The sequence below is a fragment of the Pituophis catenifer genome, unplaced genomic scaffold, assembly GCF_029215685.1.
Source record: "Pituophis catenifer annectens isolate HBS135680 unplaced genomic scaffold, rPitCat1.0.hap2 SCAF_9, whole genome shotgun sequence".
Taxonomy (NCBI): domain Eukaryota; kingdom Metazoa; phylum Chordata; class Lepidosauria; order Squamata; family Colubridae; genus Pituophis; species Pituophis catenifer.
Genome location: NW_027256889.1, coordinates 5,604,925 through 5,625,766, shown reverse-complemented (window position 1 = coordinate 5,625,766; position 20,842 = coordinate 5,604,925). Strand labels below are relative to the sequence as shown.

Sequence of the window (20,842 nt, the reverse complement as noted above, 5' to 3'; positions counted from 1 at the left end):
AGGGGTCAGACAGGGCTGTATTCTCTCTCCGATGTTATTTAATATCTACTCTGAGTCAATTTTCAACAAAGCAGTGGAAAACATTGATGCTGGCCTCAAAGTAAATGGTGTTCAGATCAACAATTTAAGATATGCTGATGATACAGTTCTGCTTGCCAGTAAGCATGAAGACCTTCAGCTCCTCGTCAATAGAGTCTCAGAAATTTCTGAAAAATATGGCTTGAAGCTTAACCTCAAAAACCAAGATTATGGTCGTCAGCAAAGAACCCATTAATTTACCACTGATAAATTTGGAAGGAATACCATTAGAAAAAGTTGAAAGGATCATGTACTTTGGTTTTAATTGACATGAAAGCTGGGACATGATCAGGGAAGTAAATACAAGGATAGAGAAAGCTCGTACAGCATTCTTCAAAATAAAAAAGATCTTCTGCAGTCACAACATAAGCCTAAGACTGAAAATCAGGCTTGTCAGATGTTACATCTTTTCTATCCTGCTCTACGGAGTACAGAGTTGGTCTCTGACAGAAAACCACTTGAAGAAACTAGAAGCATTTGAGATGTGGATTTACAGACAACTGTTACATATAAACTGGGTTAACAAAATCACAAATGAGGAGGTGATAAGCCGTCTAGGAAAGCAAAGGGAAATAATCAAAGCCATAAAAAAAACAAAAGTTAAAATATTTTGGACATGTGATGCGACACCCAGAAAAATACGGCATCCTTCACTTAATCCTCCAGGGAAAGATTGAAAGCAAACGAGGTCCAGGTACTAATTATTGTCCTAATTATCTTGTTTTTCTCTTCTAGACCACTTTGAGTTTCTTACTTCTTTTTTTTTTAAAAAAAAAACCCTGACTCCTGTAAGGTTATACAACTCTTAAAGTGGGGACATCTTTTTTAAAAAATCCATGCAGAAGTTCTGGATTAGAAAAGCTTAAACGATTTAAAAAGTACCAATATAAGGGTGCCTATAATTTGGGGCATTACGCAGATGAGTGCTTTTTCCAGAGTTGCAAAAATTGAGATGATCCAACTTGGGTTTTCCATGGCTTCCTTTTTCTTTGTGAGCTTCTGGATCTCCTCCTTCAGTTGGCTCGCTTCCTTCCAGAAACCCATTGCAACTAAAGCCTTCTGTTCCTGCAGACAGAGCAAACATCAACATTATTAGACTGAAAACAAACCCGCCACAAGCTTTGCAGATCAGGTTAGGATGGTGGGGTTGGGTGGGAGGTGATTTTGTTATATTATATTAATTTATTTGATTCTTTTTAAATTAGTTTTATTGTTTTAAATAATGTTATTTATTTATTTATTTATTTATTTATTTATTTATTTATTTATTTATTTATTTATTTATTTATTTATTTATTTATTTATTTATTCTCCGGAGACTCAGGGCGGCTTACAATGCTTTTAAGCAATAGCCTTCATACTTTTGTATATACCTGCTTAGTAGGGCTTTCGGCACCCCCCAAGCGGTGTTCTTTTTTATACAAAGTCAGCTTATTGCCCCCACAAACCGGGTCCTCATTTTACCTACCTCGGAAGGATGGAAGGCTGAGTCAACCTTGAGCCTGGTGAGAATTGAACTCTCAGTAATTGCAGGCAGCTGGCAGCTAAGTGCTACTTTAACAGCACTTTAGTCCGCTACGCCACCAAGGCTCATGCCACCAAGGCTCATGTATATTCTGTAAGCCGCCTTGAATCGCCATGTGCGAATAGGCGGCAATATAAATTCAATAAATAAATAAATACTATGTCAGAGGAACAGTGACAATGACATCCCCTAAACTCTACTGAAGAGGTTACTTAGCCTAGTAACAAAATGTTCAGAATCCGACCCACAATCTCAGAGGACGAACCTCCACCCTTAGGATTTTAAGTGTGAAAAAAGGTCGAAAGTCACTTTTTGCAGTGTCGTCGTCATTTAAATGGTGACTAAAAGAACTGTTGTAAGCCAAATTGCTACACCTATTTTCATTAGATTGGCCCTTTCTATATTTAATCACAGTTCCGTATTTTCACCCTGTTCCTTAACTTTCTTTACTACTTGTGTAACTCTGTAAGTGATATAATTGTGGTGACTAGTTTTTTTCTTCCTTGCTGTTTCACAGCACCTCCTTCTGAGCACTAGAAAGCTTTCGGATGCTCCCTTTTCCACCGATTGTACAATTCGCTTTTCTTATATGGTCCCACTGACTTTAAATTTTACCCACGCAAATAAATGTATTGCAATGTTATCAACATGACATTAAATGGAGAGGATGTGACAAAAATAAAGAAAGAAGCATTTGTGGTATACGTACCTGTTCTAAATCCATTGCTTTTCAGTTTTGAAAGTCTGCATATTTATTAATACCTGACTGCTTAATTACAACAAACCATTGCCAAGAAAATAGTGCTACCTTGAATTTGCTTTTGCTCATCTTCTCAATCTCTGCCTTCATCTGTTCCCTTTCTTTCTCCATCTTCTCCTTTAGCTTCTGAAAGTTCATCTCAAGCCTCTGCTTCTGGTCCTCCAACTTCTGTTGGGACATTTCCGTTCCCTGCTTCTGGAGCTCTTGCTCTATGTCTTTGGCTTTGGCCTTCATTTTTTCATCTAAACCAGGGGGGAAAAAAGAACAAATTCCTGCAGCTGGTGTGCAAGATGGCTAGATTTGGTAGCTTGCAAATAATGTGATAAGTAAATAGGCAGCCCTTGCTCAACTCTAGTAACTGGGACCGGAATAAGTCACAACATCACATGACTGGGATGCTTAATGATGGCAGTTACAGTGTCACATCATTAAATGTGATGTCACAGTCCCAGCATCATCTGGCAACTTCTTAACACCTTTACCTGCTTTTTCCTTGTCCTTCTCTTGAAGGCTCACATCACTTTGAAGGATGGTTTTGCTGATGTTTTCCTTGCTCTGGAGGAATTCTTTCAGGATCTTCCCTGCCTGATTGAAGGGGGAAAAAGGAGAATAATCTGGAGCGATATAGTGTTGCCAGCAATGAGAAGGAAGCTTTGCCAAAGTAAACCACCGAATAATCTCCCTGGAGGATGGCACAGCTCTCAAGTGGGTGACAAAATGAGTATTAATTTAGCAACCCTCATCATTTTGTACCATTATTCCTTTCTTAGGTGTCTCCAAGAATTGTTTCTCCACTTTTTGGAGGTCATTTAGAAATTCCTGGTGGCCACCAGGTCGGGAGTAGCTTCCGTTCTTGATGTTCTGCTCCAGGTTCTCAGAGAGTGAGCTCAATAAAGCTGAACAGATTTCAGAAGATTTCAGCTCATTTTTGCTGCAGTACTCTTCCTGTTTGTTCTCCATAGTTTTCTGTTAGGAATAAAACATAACATTTATTCTATGTACCCATTCTTATACAGAAGATACTGGAGGTCAGGATATCAGATCCCAAGAAGCCATAAGCCTTAAATACTATCTATGAATGGAGGACCTATGGAAAACTATAAAGAACCAACACTGAATGGTTGGATCTGGCACCTGGGTCTGGACAAAGTTGAGCAGGATGGAAATCTATATATATAAAAGCGAAACCATTCAAGCCGTAATCACGAAATCTCCAGAACCATAAAGTCTACAATCTTGAAATTTGCTACATATGTTTCTTTTGGCTTTTAGGTGCTCACTAAGAAAGGATTTTTTAAAATGACCATCAGAGCATTTGTATTTCCTATATTATTATTAACATGCTCTGATGCTAAGGAGTTCTACTCCCCCTCCCCACCTGAAAAGAAATCTGTTCCAAATGCAAAACACAAGCAGAGGAGAGGAGTTTCACTTTCAGTTTTACTTTCACAGCAGGAAGCAGCTTTAATACAGAACAGTTGAGCTAAGCCATGCCCAGCCTCCTTCCTGTCTCCTTCTTGCTCATACAACAAATACTGTTTGAGTTTCCAAACACCCCTCAACTCTTTCACTGATAGGATGCTAGCCAGATGAATACCAATGGATGCTGCGGGCTGGGACATTCTATCCCCCTCTCCCTCTGTTCCAACTGCCAGTTCCATTATATTAATACACTCTGATGCTACGGAGTTACAGATTCTACCTTAAGTTTCAGGCTGTGTCAATTTATCAAGCCCGAGCACATAGTTTCGTAGTGAAGCACGGGCGTCCAGCTAGTCTTGAATAAACTGCAAACGGATACAATAAGATCCAGAGACACTCTGAACAAATGGGGCTATCCATGGGCCTCTGCCCTTTGCGATTGTGGTGACATGCAGACAACACCACATATGTACATCTGCCCTTTGTGTCCGAATCTGTGCACACTTCAGAATCTCATGGCAGCGTGACAGACCACAATGTTCCTAGTTTCTGGGAAAAGATCTATTTAACTTGTACATATTTAAATCTTGTATCTTATATTTTAAATTTTATGTGGCATTATATGCCTTATTTTAATTGTGATGCTTCTGACACGAATAAGCAAACATCGTCTATGAAGGTTGGCAGCTTATGATTACCGTATTTTTTGGAGTATAAGACGCACTTTCCCCCCGCCCCCCAAAAGAGGGTGAAAATTTGGGTGCATCTTATACACCGAAGGTAGCCCCGCCCACATGCCGGCCCCTCGGAAAATGGGGCATGCGGAGGCGGCAATAGGCTATGGCAATCCTTGCAGCCTGAAATGGCTGATCTTCGGGAGGCCAATCCAACTGACAATCACTCGCTTGTGCTAATCAGGCTCAAGCTGAAACGGGTTGTTTGCTGCAAGGAGGCAAATTGCTGGGAGGCAGAGGCAATTTTTTTTTCTTATTTTCCTCCCCAAGAAAGGTAGGTGCATCATATAGTCCGAAGCATCTTATACTCTGAAAAATACAGTACCTACCATGAATTCAGCCTGGAACTGACGTGTATCATCCTTAAAGGCACGAGCCATGAACTTCTCAAGGGCTTGTTCCTCACATTTTTTGTGTACGTCCAGAAGTTCCTGGAGAGTCTCAGTGGGTAGCTGCAAGCTTTGCTCCATCAGTTGTGCATAGTGAGCAACTGCTTCCTGCAAGGCTGCCCTGTTCTCAATCTCCGCCAAGGCCAAGACTGCGTTCTCCAGGCAGGGAACGTTCCCACTGGAGATAGTATCCACATAGGACTTTACTAACTTTGCCAACACTGCATAGACAAACATAATAGATTGTTGGAGCATCAGCTGCATATATGGGTGTAGTCTAGACTTACAACCACAACTGAGCGCAACATCTCTGTTCCTAAGCAAGACGCTGGTTAAGTGAGTTTTGCCCCATTTTATGGTCTGTCTTGCCATAATTGCTAAGTGAATTGCTGGAGTGGTTAAGTTAATAACATAGTTAATAAGTGAATGGCTTCCCCACTGACTTTCTCATGACCCTGGGACACTGCAACCGTCATAAATATGAGCCAGTTGCCAAGCTTCTGAATTTTGACCACAAGAGATGGGGATACCGCAATGATTGTTAAGTGTGAAAAATGGTCATAGGTTATTTTTTTCAGTGCATTGTAACTCCAAACAGTCACTAAATGAATAGTAGAAATTGAGAACTACTTTTATTATTATCAGTCAGGGACAGCTGGAAGATTTGAACTCCTTATCGCTCATTCTCTTGAATGAAGCCTCCTCCAGAAAGCTACCCAGGCTGGGAAAATAGGGCAGTCGGCATCCATCTAGATTGGAAAGCAACTTGTGGCATAATGCCTTAGATCAGGGGTGTCAAACTGGCGGCCCGCGGCCCAGATGTATCACACGCAGGCCACGCCCAGCCCAGCTCTACGAATGGAAAAAAGGTCGCAAAATGTCACATGACAGCAACATGATGCAGCAAGTGGTCCATAGTCAACAAAGGCTGTGGTCACATGATCAAAATTCAGGTGCCTGGCAACTGACATGTATTTATGATGGTTGCAGTGTCCCGCGCAGGGATGGAATTGAAAAATTTCAGCAACGGATTCGCTGCCCGGTTGCTGGGTGGACAAGGCCACGGAGGCGTGGCCTACTCGGCTTCCTGCACCATGGTAGCGGGGCGTTTTCGCCCTCCCCAGGCTCCGGAGGCTTTCCTTGAGCCTCCAGGAGGGTGAAAACGGCCTCCGCTGGGCTCCAGAGGCTTCCGATAGGTCCGTTTTTTCGCCCTCCCAGAGCCTCTGCGCACGCCCTGCACTTACCTGGCATCCAAAACAGGTCGCGTGGAGACTTCTGGGTGGGGAGGACAGGGTCAGCCAGTCCCTGGAACATCCGGTTCAGCGAACCAGATAAAAATTAACAGCCCACATCGGTCCGAACAGGCTGAATCCCACCACTGGTCCTGGGGTGATGTAATCAATTTTTGCAATATTCTGACAAAGCGAAGTTAATGGGGAAACCCGATTCACTTAACACTTAACTGTGACTAGAAAGATTGTAACATCAGGCAAACCTCACTTAACAACTGTCTTGCTTAGCAATAGAAATTCTCGGCTCAGTTATGGTCATAAGTCAAGAAGTACCTGTAGTAATAGTAGAACTAGAGGCACTTACAGTTGCCAGTGACAATGTGCCCGCCTGGAAGAGTCTTCTCTCGAGAAGCCCAATGGATGAAACTACAGAACATCTTCACTTGTTCCACAAATTCAGGCTCCAGATCACTGTCCTCCATCTCTTCCAGGTAAGGTAACTTCTTCCTTTTAGTAGGGCAATCAAAGATAAAACACTTCCGGGTGGGGAAGAACAGCCGGATGCATTTGCGTGGCAGATTGAACATCTGATCCTTTTCGGTGTTCCCTAGAAAGCAACATGTCCATCTTGAAGGTAAGTCTGAATTGCATTTGCTAGTGGACATTTCATTGGAGAAGGCAGGACTACAACTCATAGTCTCCTAGCGATTGGCCCAAGCCACCCAACCAACTTTCAAGGCTAAGATGGGTCTAGAACTCACCATCTCCTGATGATTGGCCCAAAGTCACCCAGCCAGATTTCATGGCTAAGGTGGGACTTGAACTCACCATCTCCTGGTTTCTAGCCTGGTGACTTCAAAGAGGGAGATCAAAGAGAAAAATTCAACTGGCTCAAGAGACTCTTTTCACTAATAACTGAGGTCTATTTTGCTTCTCCCTGAAGAAGGAAAAGTTAGGCCCAACAGCTCCTATTCCTTATCCGAACAACCACATAGATCTTCACACTGCATCTGCCATCAGTACCTTTTTTTAATTCCAGAGCATGTTCAAGATAATCATTCTCCGTGATGGGTTGCCCATCCTCTTCCAGCTGCAGTGTGAAATCTCGCACCGCCCAGACAAAGGTTGGGAAGAAGCCAACAAATTCAGAAGAGTCATCTGTATCTCCAGGGCTGGAGGAAGCCTTTGCCTTGATATGTTCAGACACCTCTGTCACAAAACTATTGGCCCAGTTTAGGAATCAATACATGTACATGAGCAGTGAGTAAAGAGGGTGGCCTGGAAGTGTAGAGAGAAAATCTGCTACCACGGCAATTGTCAAATAAATGACACAACATTATAGCTCTCAAAATGAAAGTGAAATTACCCCTGATGAAGAGCAAAGTGGTTCTAATAACAGGCTTCACCTATTTGTTGCCTCAACCCATTTTCTGCTTCTGCACAATATCCCAAATGTAACCAGTCAATATTCAATCAATCAAGTTTAGCATGCTGGGAAAAAGCAGTGGATGAACTTGGAAATTACATAGGCAAGGATGTTTCTGAAAGATGCCTCACTCCAAATCTGATTACATAGAACAGGGATGGGGAACTTCAGAGCTTTATTTTTTAAAAGACACACACACACACACACACACACACATATATAATTGCTTAAGCAACTCTTAAAGTAGGCAAGAGTTATTGAAAATGTATTTCAGAGTGTCTGTATTAAGAGAAAGTAAAAAAAAAAAGATAAATCAGTTTAAAGAAAAACTTAGTTTTTAATAAACATCCTTTATAAAAGGATATTTATAAAATAAATAAATAATTATTCTATAAAGGTTGGAGGGAGGGAGCTAAAGAGAATATTGAAGTTTAAAGCTTGTATGTTAAAGAATAAGATGTAATAGAAGGTTTTGACTTACAAGAAAAAAAGTGTCATTTTTATTTAAAAAATGTTTAGTACCTTTAAAGGGAAAAAAGGAGGGAGAAGGGAGGGGAAGATTCTCCCCCTTTTTTTTTAGCCAAAGAATTTGAAAGAATATAATAAACTTTGTAAATAAAAACGGTGAGAGTTTATAAAGATTACTAGGTGCAATTAGAAATATATGTTATTTCCATAGCAAGGAAGATAAAGCAGGAATAGTTAACTTAATTACTTTATTTAAAGAGGAAAGTATGTTCTTATTTGGATATCACTTCTGGGATTTGTGCCTGTGAAGGAAAAAAAAATGAAACTTTGATCTTGGTTTTGTTAATTAGAAAGATTTGGTGTTATAGAAATGGCTAGTTATATATTAATGTGTAAAAGCAAGAAGTTGAGGCTGGAATGTGTTTATCTTGTCCTGAGCTAGGAAGAGCTGGGAGTTAATTCCCCTTTTTTCTTTTTCTTTCTCTTTCTCTTCCCCCTTGTATTCCACCCCCCTTTTCCTGTTCCCTTTCCTGCCCTTAATTTCTTATTTATTTATTTTTTTTTTGTATTTTATATAATAATAATTTTAAAAAACCGGTGGGGAACTATGGCCCTTTTATGACCTGTGGACTCCCAGAATTCCTGAGCCAACATGGGGAACTATGGCCCTTTTATGACCTGTGGACTTCAACTCCCAGAATTCCTGAGCCAGCATGGGGAACTATGGCCCTTTTATGACCTGTGGACTTCAACTCCCAGAATTCCTGAGCCAGCATGGGGAACTATGGCCCTTTTATGACCTGTGGACTTCAACTCCCAGAATTCCTGAGCCAGCATGGGGAACTATGGCCCTTTTATGACCTGTGGACTTCAACTCCCAGAATTCCTGAGCCAGCTATACTTCCCCACCTCTGACATAGAACTACAGAGCTATCCTTGAGAAGGATACTGAAGCTTGTCCAGGGCAGTCTGATCAATGGTCCCCACACTGTTGTAGACCAGGGTGCTACTCAGCAACACGGCCAAAGCGAAGATCCAATTATCATTTTGAAAATTGCCCTAAGAAAGAAGAAGTAGTAGTTATGATCTCCTTCTGACTTCTTCTGAATATATAGCAAAATAACAGAGTTGGAAGGGACCTTGTAGGTCTTCTAGTCCAACCCTCTGCTCAAGCAGGAAACCCATTTCAGACACATGGTTGTCCAAGGTCTTCTTTAAAATCTCTAGCGTTGGAACGGCCACACGTTCGCTAGAAGGTAACTTCTCAGGAGAATGAGATAGCATTCATTCACCAGTCCATAAATTCATTCACTAAATCATTCATCTATACAGGGTGCTGGGAGTTGTAGTTCAGGGACAATTAGAAGCCTTTAGATTTTATATTTGGATTTGGTAGAGGTATATTAGGCCTGACCCTTGATATTAATATTGAAATCTTTCTGGAAAGTCATATTTAGTGCAAATAGTCCTCAAATTATGATCAGAATTGGGACCAGAACTTCCATTGGCAAGCAAGGTGGTTTTTAAATGAGACTTGCCTACTTTTACAACCTTTAAAATCTCTAGCATTGGAACGGCCACACGTTTGCTAGAAGGTAACTTCTCAGGAGAATGAGATAGCATTCATTCACCAGTCCATAAATTCATTCACTAAATCATTCATCTATACAGGGTGCTGGGAGTTGTAGTTCAGGGACAATTAGAAGCCTTTCGATTTTATGTTTGGATTTGGTAGAGGTATATTAGGCCTGACCCTTGATATTAATATTGAAATCTTTCTGGAAAGTCATATTTAGTGCAAATAGTCCTCAAATTATGATCAGAATTGGGACCAGAACTTCCATTGGCAAGCAAGGTGGTTTTTAAATGAGACTTGCCTACTTTTACAACCTTTAAAATCTCTAGCATTGGAACAGCCACACGTTTGCTAGAAGGTAACTTCTCAGGAGAATGAGATAGCATTCATTCACCAGTCCATAAATTCATTCACTAAATCATTCATCTATACAGGGTGCTGGGAGTTGTAGTTCAGGGACAATTAGAAGCCTTTAGATTTTATATTTGGATTTGGTAGAGGTATATTAGGCCTGACCCTTGATATTAATATTGAAATCTTTCTGGAAAGTCATATTTAGTGCAAATAGTCCTCAAATTATGATCAGAATTGGGACCAGAACTTCCATTGGCAAGCAAGGTGGTTTTTAAATGAGACTTGCCTACTTTTACAACCTTTAAAATCTCTAGCATTGGAACAGCCACACGTTTGCTAGAAGGTAACTTCTCAGGAGAATGAGATAGCATTCATTCACCAGTCCATAAATTCATTCACTAAATCATTCATCTATACAGGGTGCTGGGAGTTGTAGTTCAGGGACAATTAGAAGCCTTTAGATTTTATATTTGGATTTGGTAGAGGTATATTAGGCCTGACCCTTGATATTAATATTGAAATCTTTCTGGAAAGTCATATTTAGTGCAAATAGTCCTCAAATTATGATCAGAATTGGGACCAGAACTTCCATTGGCAAGCAAGGTGGTTTTTAAATGAGACTTGCCTACTTTTACAACCTTTAAAATCTCTAGCATTGGAACAGCCACACGTTTGCTAGAAGGTAACTTCTCAGGAGAATGAGATAGCATTCATTCACCAGTCCATAAATTCATTCACTAAATCATTCATCTATACAGGGTGCTGGGAGTTGTAGTTCAGGGACAATTAGAAGCCTTTAGATTTTATATTTGGATTTGGTAGAGGTATATTAGGCCTGACCCTTGATATTAATATTGAAATCTTTCTGGAAAGTCATATTTAGTGCAAATAGTCCTCAAATTATGATCAGAATTGGGACCAGAACTTCCATTGGCAAGCAAGGTGGTTTTTAAATGAGACTTGCCTACTTTTACAACCTTTAAAATCTCTAGCATTGGAACAGCCACACGTTTGCTAGAAGGTAACTTCTCAGGAGAATGAGATAGCATTCATTCACCAGTCCATAAATTCATTCACTAAATCATTCATCTATACAGGGTGTTGGGAGTTGTAGTTCAGGGACAATTAGAAGCCTTTAGATTTTATATTTGGATTTGGTAGAGGTATATTAGGCCTGACCCTTGATATTAATATTGAAATCTTTCTGGAAAGTCATATTTAGTGCAAATAGTCCTCAAATTATGATCAGAATTGGGACCAGAACTTCCATTGGCAAGCAAGGTGGTTTTTAAATGAGACTTGCCTACTTTTACAACCTTTAAAATCTCTAGCATTGGAACAGCCACACGTTTGCTAGAAGGTAACTTTTTAGGAGAATGAGATAGCATTCATTCACCAGTCCATAAATTCATTCACTAAATCATTCATCTATACAGGGTGCTGGGAGTTGTAGTTCAGGGACAATTAGAAGCCTTTCGATTTTATGTTTGGATTTGGTAGAGGTATATTAGGCCTGACCCTTGATATTAATATTGAAATCTTTCTGGAAAGTCATATTTAGTGCAAATAGTCCTCAAATTATGATCAGAATTGGGACCAGAACTTCCATTGGCAAGCAAGGTGGTTTTTAAATGAGACTTGCCTACTTTTACAACCTTTAAAATCTCTAGCATTGGAACAGCCACACGTTTGCTAGAAGGTAACTTTTTAGGAGAATGAGATAGCATTCATTCACCAGTCCATAAATTCATTCACTAAATCATTCATCTATACAGGGTGTTGGGAGTTGTAGTTCAGGGACAATTAGAAGCCTTTAGATTTTATATTTGGATTTGGTAGAGGTATATTAGGCCTGACCCTTGATATTAATATTGAAATCTTTCTGGAAAGTCATATTTAGTGCAAATAGTCCTCAAATTATGATCAGAATTGGGACCAGAACTTCCATTGGCAAGCAAGGTGGTTTTTAAATGAGACTTGCCTACTTTTACAACCTTTAAAATCTCTAGCATTGGAACAGCCACACGTTCGCTAGAAGGTAACTTTTTAGGAGAATGAGATAGCATTCATTCACCAGTCCATAAATTCATTCACTAAATCATTCATCTATACAGGGTGCTGGGAGTTGTAGTTCAGGGACAATTAAAAGCCTTTCGATTTTTATCTTTGGATTTGATAGGGATATATTACAATGGTGGAATTCAAAAAAATTACTACCGGTACTGTGAGTGTGGCTTGGTGGCTGTGGCAGGAATCTCCATTTCCTCCTGATCAACTGGGACTCAGGAGGCAGAGAATAGTTGGGGGCGGGGCCAGTCAGAGGTAGTATTTATCGGTTCTCTGAACTATTCAAAATTTCTGCTATCGGTTCTCCAGAACTGGTCAGAACCTGCTGAAACCCACCTCTGGTATATCAGGCCTGACCCTTGATATTAATATTGAAATCTTCTTTTTGGAAAGTCATATTTAGTGAGATAGTCCTCAAATTATGATCAGAATTGGGACCAGAACTTCCATTGTCAAGCAAGGTGGTTTTTAAGCGAGTCTTACCTACTTTTACAACCTTTTTTTTTTTTTGCCATAGTTTTTTTTTTTTTTTTTGGGCCATAGTTGTTAGGTGAATGACTGTAGTTGTTACATGAATCACACGGTCGTTGAAATAATCCAAAACTTACCCCGTTGAGTTTGCTTGTTGGAAGCCAGCTGAGAAGGATCACAAATAGCAATCACACATGATCCAGGGACATTCCAACCATCCTAAATACATGCCGGTTCCCAGTTTTGATCATGTGACTGTTGTAAGTCGAGGACTATGTGTAATGGCATTCTTTTGTAAAAAGAAATATACAAATACAAACTCACCTTTCCTATGTCACCTAATCCTTCAGTATCCAGAAGGACAAGGGTTTGGTTAGGCCTGTCCGGATAGGGAATGCACCACATCCAGATTCCTTTCGTTTTAGCTTGCACTGTGGAGCCCAAACAGAAACCTACAAATGGAAAAAATGTGATATACTTTAGATCCCAAACGGTCATCTTGTAATATGTAATAAGGTTTTCATCACCAGTTTTTCTGGTTGTTTACTGTCTTTGTTAACCCCTTGAAACAGGAAGTTATGCAAGGGTGCCATTTCCCAGATGAAAATGCTTATCAAACATACATCATGTTGAACAGAAGAATCCTCAAAGAAAAGGGGAAGGGGCTACATTTCTCAGAAGCCAAACAGAAACTCAGGAGCAGAAGCATAAATATGCATTGATTAAATCAGCGATTTAAACGGTATGTGGAAAAGGTATGGGTAACAGTATGTGGGAAAGGCCTTGGGCGTCTAGCCAAGGAGACACTGCCTAAAAAATGGTCGGACAAGAGGCAGCTCAACCTGCAGATGGATAATGGGAGGAGCAAGAGGCTCCGAAGAGACCTTCCCTAGTTTCTCCGGTGGTAAAGGAGATGAGTGGAGAATTGTACTTTCATACTTGCAAGATTCTGTCAAGGCAGCTTTACAATACAGTAGATTTGTAGATTTGGTTTCCTGTCTGGTTTGCCCAATGAAGCTAATAATAATCATAAAAACTATGATAAAATTCTGCAAGCTAACATTGGTCCAAAGGGTTCCTTGTCACCAGATGATGATCATTCATAGTGAGCATTTGGGAAAATTGCATCCACACCTGTCCATTGGAGCAGAAAACCCTGGAATTGGGAATGTTCATTTTCCCACCCAGGTTTTAACCTTGTGGATATAACCCTGGTTCATCTCAGACGTTCTCACCGGTAGTTTTGCCAGCCAGCCTGTTCATCAGGTAGGACTTGCCCGTGCGATACAGTCCCACGATGGACACCACCACCACCGGCTTCCGGATTTCAGAGAGCAACTGAAGGGCCTCCGGGCAAGCCCGGAGGCCATTTGGCCCGGTCTCAATCAGGCACACGGGAGCTTCCATCAGCATTGTGGAGAAGATGCAGCTGCAGAGAAGATGTGGCAGGTGCAGGAACTCTCTTCCCAAAGAAGAACTATAAAAGACCCTTCCCCCAAGTTCATGGCCTCACGGTGACATTAAGCCCATCCCAGGTCAGGGAGCACATGGGCTTTGTCATCCCAGATCCCTTCTCAAGCCATCTTCCCCCCAGACTTCCAGAAGCCACTCAGCTGGAGGGCAGTGGGTCTCCAGAGCCAACCCAGCCCCTGATGGCAGACCCATCAAAAGGCAGTGATGGGCCAAAGGGGACTACTCACCCTGCAGCTTCCCCAGAAGCATTTCTGCCCAGGAGCCCCCCAACCTCCCACCCGCCCCTGTCCGAAGACAAGAAACCCTCCTGACCCCCAACGGACCCTCCTGCCAGCCCTTCACTCTCCCCACCCCGTCTCTGCCTCCCGCATCCTCCGCAAGTGCTCGGCTAGAGCCGGCAAGGGGGACCCGGGACACCCACCCACCCAGCCTGGCCGGAGGACCCCCAAGTCCAGAAAGCCCCTGCCGCTACGGCGAAGGGCCGGGGGGGGGGGAAGCGTCGCCCCCACCCGTTCCCGGGTTCTCCGCCCCACTTTACCGTCTTTGCAAAGGAAATCAGTGGATCGGCCGCCGGGTCTCTTTGCCGTCTGCAGCGATCTCGCTCGGAGGTTTTATAAAGCAGCAGCCGAAAGCGAAAGAGAAGGCTGGAGGTGGCCGGTCCCTTCGCTTCCCCGAAATCGCCTGATTTTGTTTGAAGGGTAGAGTCAGTGCCAGGATGGGCCACCAGAAGGCTATAGGGTGGGGACAGATCAACAGATTAATAGACTTGGAGGGGATCTTATAGGTCATCTGGTCCAACACACACACAGACACAGACACACAAACACACAGAGGCTCAAGGAAGAGACCCTACACCATTTCTGACAGATGGCAATCCACTCTGTTCTTGAAAGCCTCCAGTGATGAAGCTCCCACAACTTCCAAAGGCAACTTCTGTTCCATGAGTTGATGGGTCTCTGTGTCAGAAAATTTCTCCTTATTTCTAGGTTGAATCTCTCCTTGGTCAGTTTCCATCCATTATTCCTTGTCTGGCTTTCAGGTGGCTTGGAAAATAGCTTGACCCACTCCTCTCTGGGGACTGCGATCATGTCTCCCCTGGTCCTTCTCTTCACTAAACTAGCCATGCCCGGTTCCTGCAACCGTTCTTTATATGTTTTAGCCTCCAGAGAAGCGACTGACTTCTCACCAGGGCAGTTAAGATATCTCTCTTTTTACACACACACACACACACACACACACACACAGAGGCTCAAGGAAGAGACCCTGCACCATTTCTGACAGATGGCAGTCCAATCTCCTCTTGAAAGCCTCCAGTGATGAAGCTCCCACAACTTCCGAAGGCAACTTCTGTTCCGTGGGTTGATGGGTCTCACTGTCAGAAAATTTCTCCTTATTTCTAGGTTGAATCTCTCCTTGGTCAGTTTGGCAATCATTGGCAATCAATTTATGACGGTTACAATATCCTGGGGTCATGTGATCCCCTTTTGCGATCTTTCGATAAGCAAAGTCAATGGGGAAGCCAGATTCACTTAACAATCGTGTTAGTAATTTAACAACTGCAGTGATTCACTTAACAACGGTGGCAGGACAAGTCATAAAACGAGGCAAAGTTCACTTAACAGGTGTCTCGCTTAGCCACAGAAATTTTGGGCTCCATTGTGTGGTTGTAAGTTAAGAACTATCTGTGTAAAACACAAGTAGTACGTTATATTATTTGAGTTCAGGGGCATTTATAGAATATTGATTAAGATGATTACTGCTCTCCTATTTAAACTTTTTAAAGATAAAAAGAAGCTGATACAATATTCATTAGGGTTTCTGAAATATTAATGGTGACAAAGAGAGATCAACAAATTCCACTGAAGGGATAAATATCTACCTTTTTTTTATTATTTTATTTTATATCAAATTTATATACTGCCCTTCTCCCTGAGGACTCAGGGCGGTGTACAGCCAAATAAAAACATAAACTACAAACATTAAAATACTATTAAAAAGATATATATAAATTTGGCCCCGTAATTAAAAAAATACAATGACAACCTGTTGTGGAATGGAAGGACTAAAAAACATTCCCAGGCCAGTCAGAGACAGTTTATTGCGCAAGGTTCAGAGCCAGATTTGTACCTGAAGCTTTGAACAAAGAAAGAACTCTGATACAATGGTTTTTATACATTTCTAAGACAAAGGATTCAGTGAGATCATACATTTTCCATATATGGTTAATCATGAGATCATACATCCGATTTTCCTTCTATGGTTACATTTACTTTTAATAAGCTCATCTAATTACTTAAAGCATTAATCTTAGTTTATAAAATTATCTTAGCCACACAACTTTTCTTAAGTGCTCAGAGTCGCTAATGGGAGAGTTACTACTATCCTTGGGTAAATTCATTGGATTAAGTAACTCTTTGTAACATATAGGTCTTTGTGTCATTCACAGTCAGGTCACTCAGATGTTTTTCCATATAGCAGTCCTTTCCTTGACATCTAGGTATCAGAAGATATATTACCACTTAAAAGGGTTTAACTGTTTGTTAATGTAATTTCCAACAAGCACTTTCCTCTCTTATAATAATGTTAGATAGAGTCTCTCAGAGTTCATGTATCCAAGCACGTCTTCCCCTTATAATAATATGAATAGAGAGGGTCCCCCAGAGCCCATATATCTGACTCTGTATGATTCCTATTTTATTCACATTATTTCTTTTATCTACATTATTCTTTATTTGCTCTTTACTTCAAACCAGTTAAAAACATTTAAAAGCGTTAACGTTAATCTGCATAGCTCCATCCTCGATTAGTTCTAACTTGGATTAGTTAATTGCATGTATCTAAATAACCCAGAGTTTAGAATTCAGTGCTTTTGTGTGTGGTGTGTGTGTGTGTGTGTGTGTGAGAGAGAGAGAGAGAGAGAGAGAGAGAATTATGGTCCTTCAAAAAAACTTTTTTTATTTGCTTTATATTAAAGAGGCAACACACACGCCTTTTACACTGTCTTTGACTCTCCCCCCTCCAATGACGTTGCAATGGTTCGGCCCAACTGTTGCTCGTTCCCTCCTTCCCAAATGTTTGAGAGGCCGTCGCCCTTCACCCCATCGGCGCGAGCTCCAGTCCTTTGGCCTTTTGTATTTCCCCAGCCTGGAAAAGCGACAGTTTATAAATCCCGATCAAAAGCCGGCAAATCAGGAGGATCCTGATTGGTCGCTGGGGTTGAGGGAAAATAACAGGCCGCCGTTGATTGGCCCGCCTTGCCAAGGGAGGATGTTAGGAAAGCTGCGACTGGCTGCTTGGCGGGGAGCTGTTGCAGGGACCGTTTTATGGGGTGGCGGTGGGTGTAGAGAGGTTTCAGAAATGCAGATTTAATTCTTGCGTAAAGTTTCTCTCTCTACCTCGGCGCTCCACGCACAAATAACCTTTTATTATGCAATATTTGAGTGGCACCTCACTGCCTAGTCCCCCGGGAGTGACCTTATCAGAGAGATCCAAGATCCCCCTTGTTGCCTCACAACTATTCTGGTTGAGGTCGACCCGTCTAAATCTTTTCCTCCTCCTGATTGAAAAGCTTATATAAAAAAAGTTTTTGAAAAAGGCCTGGTTGCCTTAAAACCCCTGCAAATCTCTTTTTTCCTAGCCAAAATTTGGGGGCACCTCGGGGTGCAGCTGCATCCCTGCTTGTTGCGAGATCCTGATTCCCCCATGGGGCTCTCCCCCATTGTGTGAGATTGTCTGAAGCCTTTGGGTCCTTGGTTTTGGTCTCCTATGAGACCTGCAGCCTTTGCAAACCATGATTTATTATGCTTCAGGACAGGGGAAGCCAGCCAGTTGGGTCTTGAGCCAGCAATCCAGGATTAAGCAAACTCTGGTTTAGGTCAAGCCATGATTGCAGTCGGAGCAACCTGAGATCCTTTTAGAAGATGCCACACGCGAGGCGGCCCTCTTAAGACTGCCAACCGGGGTCCAGTCTGCGCCCTTTGTCAAACCTTTGTTGTCCTGGGAGTTCATTTATTTCATTTCATTTCATTTATTACAGCTGCCCAATTTTGATGGACTCCGTCTAATTCCAGCATGATCATTTCAGTCATATATCAAAACGACTCACGGGGTGTCCCCTGAATCTTGCAAGCAGGAAATATCCCCAAACAATTTATGGTGGCAATTAATAGACCAGGCTTTTCCCATAAAGGCCCTCATTTCACAGAAAGAGATTCTAGTATTAGTCCTGACCTCTCATTGTTATCTTTATGTGGCCTCAAGCCAACTTTTCGCTTATTTAGAAATGACTTTTCTGGACGCAGATTTGGCTCACTTAAAAAAAATACTTTCATTTAGTTTCCTGTATATGCTAATCCCTCTCTGGCAGTGCTGTTCTAAAGTTGGAAAGCAACTTCAAAATATAGAGGGGAAATGCATGTTTCAAATAAGGAAAAGGATAGAAGATGCATGGCAGGGTTAAATCTCTGGGGAATGTTTTTGATGTGTATAAAACATGGGATGAATTGGAAAAAAATTCAATTTCCTAAACAGTAGCCAACTAACTCTGTGGTTGGATGTACTCTGACTGAGGAAGGGCCTTTATGTTTTCTTCAAAAGATATTTCCTCCCTCTCTTTCAGGTTCACACGTTATGGGGGACAATGAGGATCTTGATGCTGCAGGTGCCTCAAATGTTCAGAGCAGCCTTTCAGACTCCTCTGTGGAGAACAGTGTCACGCAAGATGACTACCCACTTTCCACCACGGCACGCTCTCCAACCTGCGCCCGCTGCCGTAATCATGGCATCAGGGTGCCATTGAAAGGCCACAAGAACTGTTGCCAATTCATGGACTGCCAGTGTGACAAATGCATCCTTATTCTGTAAGCTGGGAGGGGGAAACATGGTGAAAATTAAATGGCGGGCTTTGCTGTTCTTGTTAGGTGTGCTGCAGCTGACGGCATCATCGGATGGGCCTCAGTGGGAAGCGTAAATAAGAACTGAATTGCTCTTTGCAGGGATTTGGTAGCTTGGAAACATGTTCAGGAGGATAGTGCCTGCTTTTGTTTCCGTATAACAGCCGCTTCTGGTTGAACTAATAGCTTCTTGGCCAGTAACTTGCTCTGAAAATGAAAAGCAATCTTGAAAGTGTTCAGTTTTAATGGGAGGAACATGTCTGTATGCTAGCAACTTAAAGGCATTTTTTAAAGCAGGGATAGACACAATATGGTCCTCTAGATTGTGCTAAATTACAAGTGCCATTTGCTTTTGCCAAGGGAAGATAGCAATGGCACTTAGATTTATATACCGCTTCACAGTGTTTTAAAAGCACTCTCTGAGCGGTTTACAGAGTCAGCCTCTTTCCCCCAACAATCTGGGTCTTCGTTTTACCGACCTGGGAAGAATGGAAAGCTGAGTCACAATCTTGACAAGATCGAACTGCTGGCAGTGGGCAGAATTCGCCTTCAATACTGCATTCTAATGACTGCCATCATTTGAACAACATGAGGGGGCATTGCAGGTAGTCCTCGACTTGCGACCACAATTGAGCCCAGCATTTCAGTTGCTAAGTGAGTTTGCATTTTACGACTTTTCTTGCCACAGTTGGTAAGTGAATCATGGCATAGTTGTTAAGGGAATTGGGCTTCTCTGTCGACTTTACTCGTCAGAAGGTTGCAAAAGGCGATCACGTGACCCCGGGAGGCTGCAACCATCATAAATACGAGCCGGTTGCCAAGGGTCCAAATTTTGATCATGTGACCGTGGGGATGCTGCAACGGTCATGTCGGTCATAAGCCACTTTTTTCAGGACCATTGTAACTTTAAATGGACTCTAAATGAATGGCTGTAAGTCGAGAACTACTTGTATTAATTACGCATCCCTTATAGAGGCCAAAGCAGATCCAGGAAGCTATTCCTGACTTACAAGCCTCTATATCCCCATTGGGTTAATTGACAGGTGAACATCAGAGGGAAGTGAAATTGAAGAAGTACAGAAATGTATTTAGTTCCTGATTTATATCCTGTTCTCTAAGCAGTGAAGTGGCTCAGTGGCTAAGACACTGAGCTTGTCGATCAGAAAGGTCGGCAGTTTGGCGGTTCGAATCCCTAGTACAGGTCTCCTGCATGAGCAGGGGATTGGACTAGATGACCTCCAAGATCCCTTCCAACTCTGTTACTGTTAAGTTAATTAAAACTCAAGGCAATAAAGTCTCTTCATTTCTCTTGACCAATTGAACTGCTTCATTTAGCTTTGGAGACAACCAGGCCATTGTCGTGCAGTCAGTGGGAAGGATTATTAGAATAATAATGCAAACAGTGCTTTGTCTTTACTTCTTCTGTTATTTGATTGTAAAGATATATATATATATATATTGGGTCTTCTAGGCAAAGACGCCGGGTCATGGCCGCCCAAGTGGCTCTTCGTAGACAACAGGAACTGGAGCTGAAACGACACTTTCCCAGTGGTTTGCTACAGCTTCAAGACAGTGGGCCACCAAACTTCCTCCCCTTGGCCAAACCGCTGAAAGCGATTAAACCATGCAGGGGAGGGACAGGTAAAACCATTTCTAGCATCTGACGGAATACAAAAATAATTTTAAAAAAAGGCTACAGTGGCTTAGCAATGAGTAGGTGTTCTAGATCAGGGGTGTCAAACTCAAGCAGCCCGTGGCGTGCTTAGATCTGGCCCGAGGACCGCCCTGGAAACAATGAAGAACCAGCCTGTGGTGCTTCTGCCAGTGAAAATGGAGCTCGGGAGAGCCACCCGCGGCCCTCCCAAGCTCCGTTTTCACTGGCAGAGGGTTGCAGGAAGCCGTCACAGCCGAAAACAAAGCTCGGGACCCTCTTTTCACTGGCAGAGCGCATGGGCCACCACAGGTGCCCCCCACA

General features: G+C 42.2%; 1 protein-coding gene across 2 annotated transcripts; it reads right to left on the bottom strand.

Moving 5' to 3' along the window:
- Positions 1-343: 343 nt before the first annotated feature.
- Positions 344-14,540, bottom strand: LOC139321447 (guanylate-binding protein 1-like). Of its 2 annotated transcripts, XM_070950161.1 has the most exons (11): positions 14,514-14,540; positions 13,738-13,931; positions 12,827-12,954; positions 8,984-9,093; positions 7,164-7,360; positions 6,505-6,747; positions 4,849-5,129; positions 3,117-3,329; positions 2,846-2,948; positions 2,412-2,605; positions 344-1,143 (listed from the first exon to the last, which is right to left on the bottom strand). In XM_070950161.1, exons 2-11 carry the CDS (start codon positions 13,913-13,915, stop codon positions 931-933), a joined length of 1,860 nt encoding a protein of 619 aa, XP_070806262.1. In that variant the 5' UTR covers positions 13,916-13,931; positions 14,514-14,540; the 3' UTR covers positions 344-930. The 2 variants fall into 2 exon arrangements, with proteins under 2 accessions (XP_070806262.1, XP_070806261.1); XM_070950160.1 differs by lacking the exon at positions 14,514-14,540 and having other exon boundaries at positions 13,738-14,076.
- Between the last annotated feature and the right edge of the window lie 6,302 nt (positions 14,541-20,842).

Coding starts and splice junctions, on each gene's coding strand:
- LOC139321447 (XM_070950161.1), bottom strand. CDS start 13,915: ATGCTGATGGAAGCTCCCGTGTGCCTGATTGAGACCGGGCCAAATGGC. Junction 9,094..12,826: donor GATTAGGTGACATAGGAAAG/GTGAGTTTGTAT, acceptor CTTCTTTCTTAG/GGCAATTTTCAAAATGATAA. Junction 3,330..4,848: donor AGTTCCAGGCTGAATTCATG/GTAGGTACTGTA, acceptor TATTCCTAACAG/AAAACTATGGAGAACAAACA.